This window comes from Protopterus annectens, chromosome 12.part0 (assembly GCF_019279795.1).
Source record: "Protopterus annectens isolate FY-2018-M chromosome 12.part0, PAN1.0, whole genome shotgun sequence".
In the NCBI taxonomy this organism is placed as follows: Eukaryota; Metazoa; Chordata; order Ceratodontiformes; family Protopteridae; genus Protopterus; species Protopterus annectens.
This window is the reverse complement of record NC_056746.1, coordinates 1,553,447,766-1,553,451,703: the sequence shown is the minus strand read 5'-3', so window position 1 is coordinate 1,553,451,703 and position 3,938 is coordinate 1,553,447,766. Positions and strand designations below refer to the sequence as shown.

General features: G+C 36.9%; 1 protein-coding gene across 1 annotated transcript in view; it reads right to left on the bottom strand.

The window, feature by feature from the left end:
• Positions 1 to 1,672: 1,672 nt before the first annotated feature.
• LOC122816309 (galectin-3-binding protein-like) overlaps positions 1,673 to 3,938 on the bottom strand; it is a 242,789-nt gene continuing 240,523 nt past the window's right edge. Inside the window, exon 6 of the mRNA XM_044089041.1 lies at positions 1,673 to 3,938. This exon is cut by the window's right edge and continues 469 nt beyond it. Within this exon, the coding sequence (XP_043944976.1) occupies positions 3,318 to 3,938 (621 nt within the window). The 3' untranslated portion in view covers positions 1,673 to 3,317.

Here is a 3,938-nt window from a genome sequence, read left to right as displayed (position 1 = left end):
AGCAAATCTCTCAGAAATCTCATGCATGAAAGCCAAGTGTTTGGAATTCCCAGGAAATAAAGGGAGTTTATCAAGGGAATTCAACTCAATACAGGGGACCTGGTCATCAGAAAACCCTTTGATTTCATACTACATTGGAAGCCGATGGATAAAATTTGGGAATTGAATCTGAAGCTAGGATATGTACATGATAGCACTGATTAATGCATAATAACTACATGCCTCTAAAAGTTTATAAACAAGGGCAAAATTGCATTAATGAGACAAGACCATAGAAAACACACGTAAGAAATTATTAATGTTAATTCAAATCTAATTTAAGTAAAAATATTTCAGAACTGAAGTATGTTTTCTTACTTAAGATTTTCTGACTGATTTTTAATGGCTCAAGTTGATGACAAGACATTTCTGTGTTTCATTGATTGCCTTTGCTTATATGCATTATGCTTATGTGCATTGTGGTACCCCATTCTTGTATGAAGATTGTTGCTTTGTTCCAGCTCATTTATTTATTTATTTTTCAGATTCTATCTATTGAATCATTCACAGGATATGGTTATGAAGAGAAACAGTCTCTAAATTAATATTATAAAGCTGATATATGTATTAACCATACATACACAGATATCAAAGTGCTCACATCTTGAAGTACAGTGCCTTTCATTCATTTACTGAACTTAATTCAGGGCACCACAGCTATTACAGTGATATTTAAAACATATACCAGTGAATCAGAGGATGCATACATATCCAATTATGTATATCTAGTCCAGAAAGTGAAATTATTTGCATCAGAAATTGTCAAAAATGTGCATTTTTAATCATCCTTTGTCTCTGAATGACAATCTTACTCTGCAAATCTAGGCTGTTTTTACCAGCTAAAACACTTTGTTCATGTAGCTGTACAATTCAGTGGGGATTCAAGAGGTATGTATGGGAAGTAATGCAACCCTAGGCTTGTCATAACTGTTCCTCAACAGAGATATCATGTTCAGATAATATATATCTCCTAAAGATGAATTGATTAATACAGTTAAGGGAATGCTACTGATTAAGAAGCAAACCACAGATGTATACAACAGGCAGTACAACACAGATGACTAAAACAGTCATGTGGAAAATCTGATGGTATCTTGTTGGATTATACTATGCTCAGAACAGCGTGGATCTACAACTAACAGGCCCTGTTAAATAAGTCTAGGAACTAGGGAGTTTAGTAAATCAGCTGCAGTTAATAGAATGGCACTGAACTTCAGAAAGGCCTTTGGTTTTATACTACGCAAGAAGCACTAGGTTATGTATGTGGATAGATGGAGGAAGGGAAGCCAGTTAAAGCAAAGAGTGAACAAATGTCAGACAGTTGTACAGTCCCGTCCTGTCTTAGCATTATTCACAGTGTATGTAAATCCCAATCCCTCCGAGCTACACGCTCTAGGGACCTAAACCTCATCACCACAATAAACAGGACACGCTGGAGGGATAGATTCCTGTCCCAGAGACTTCCTATACCCTGGAACAAGCTACCCATCTATGTCAAGCAAAGTTCTTCATTAGCACTCCTCAAGACAAATCTTGATGAGTGGATGGGAAATAGGAAATACACCCTGGGCATCACTTCTGTGTCTCTGCTGGACAATGGCACAGGAAAATAACTTTCTTGGGTGGTGTAAGCTATGGTACCTTGCTGGCTAGACTTGCGTAGGCCCTTGGGCTGATAGCCTAGTACCTACCTATGAACCTATGAACCTATAAGACATTAGATGCAGTTTGGTAAACAGGAGTCTCTTTGAGCATGAAATGAAAGGAGGGGCTAATGGTTGATGGAGGAGATGGATTTAAAATGGAGCTTCTTCACTGGTACAACAGCTAAAGTTTAATCCCAGTAGTTGCACAAAGCTGCACGTAAAAAGGAACAACCCATGGACAGTGTATAAGCCAGGGTGAGGGGGATGAGAGTTGAACCAACAAGAAGTCACTATAATAGTGCAGAATGTGAGAGCAAGCACCAGTAGAATGCTGGGGTGTATATCAGAAGGAATAGCCTCAACATGTGGTATTTCTTTCATAAGGTTCTGGTGAGACTCACCCTAGAATGCTTTATAGTGCCCTTTTCTGGAGACGGTAGAGAAAAATAACACTAATAGATGAGGTACCAAGAAAAGCCAGAAAAATTGAAAGGGGTTTTAAAGAAGTTTGGTATCAGGAAACATTTATAGAATTAGGACTGAACTCACTGGAAAGAAAGGATGGAAAGCTGATATACGGTACTGGTCAATAAAGAAGTCAAAGAATGAGAAATGACAAAGAAAGAGATGTATGTAGTAAAGCTCATAATGTGGAAGAGAGGCCACAATTAACAAAGGAAGGGGTTCCAATTTTAAGTTGAGTATTTCATAGAAAAGTGGGGGATAGAGGGAATACACTCCTGGAATGGATGACATAGGCTAAAAACATACTGTCCAACAAAATAACACTGAATAATTTGGCCAGAAGGGTTAGGGGCTTAGGCAATTGTCGGACATTGGTAACAATGCATGGGTAGACCAGCTATATCATAGCATTTTTGTTTATTTGTTTAATTGTTTGTTTACTTATTTATTTACTGTTATTGACTGGGTAGGTTGGCTAGTCAAGTGACCCTTTTCAGCCAAGGCTTGGGCTCAAAGAGCAGTATAAATCAGTTTAAAGAAAAGATAACCATAGATGATGTATTTTCAACAGCTTGCAAAACCATAAATGCATAAGCAGGCGATTAAGTACAACATAGAGAAACAGAAATCAGCTACAGTAGTACACTACAAGGCATACTTCAGTATAAATGTGAAGTATCTAACCAAGAATGCAAGAGTTCTTAAGCATTTTCACTGTACCAGATGCAAATACATTATGCACATAAATGCTCTTTGAGGGCTTTCTTAAAGCTTTTAATGCTATTTTGATTTTTGATCTCAGTAAGCAGGTGGTTTCAGGTTGCTGGTCCCAGTCTGGAGCAAGCAGTTTCTCCTAAGGCAGTTTGAAATCATGAATAAATAAGGCAGAAATAGTTAATATGTGTGCTTTCCATTTCTTTGTTGTCTTGTATAGGAAGTTTCCATTTCAGAGGGTGCAATGCCATTGTTATAAAACCTAGAAGATTAGAATGCTTGGGAGAAATGTTGCCCTATTAGTCAATAAAAGCCAGTTAGTGTTTTCAGACAGTTTACAATAATGAAATAAAGGGTTAGATAACAGAATAAATCTACAGATTTTGTTTCCAACAGTTTGTATTCAGTGGACATTACTTGCAATGTGCATAATGAGAGGAGGGATTCTGTTGCCTAAAAATATGTATTATTGCTAATATACAGCGGTCTGATGACATATCTAAAAGAAGAATACATGGAGTCACATGGGAATCTAGAAGAAAAAGTTAAATTATTAGCTGGTATTGCAGCAAAATTATTTTTAAAATCCAGAACATCTGAAATATAGGAATTCTTGCAAATCAGGACAGCTTTGTTCTGAAACTCAATGTTATTGTCAACATAAGACTGTAAAAGCGCTAAAACTGGGGAAGTATCAAAACGACAGTCAGAAAAAGAATTCCTGCACTGCTGGGCTGAAGAAAAGAAAAATGAAGTCCAGGTCATTTTTTGAGATGTGTATAGAAAGCTGGTGTGTTTTGCTGTAGTAAATGAAGATTGTGTAGAAGAGTCATACCTATAATGATATATGTCACTCATAACTGAATATCTGCCTGTGGAATTGTATAGATAACTCCAAGCTGAAGATGTATAAATCCGAGGAATATAACTACTGTCAGATAAATTTACATACTGCCTAAGCCTTTGCAAACTCACAGTATGAAATTCTGATGCCTGCTGGTATGCCCTCTGAAACAGTTTCTCATAAATGCTATAAATTTTAATGGTAAACTTCAAGTCAAAGAGTTCCTCAGG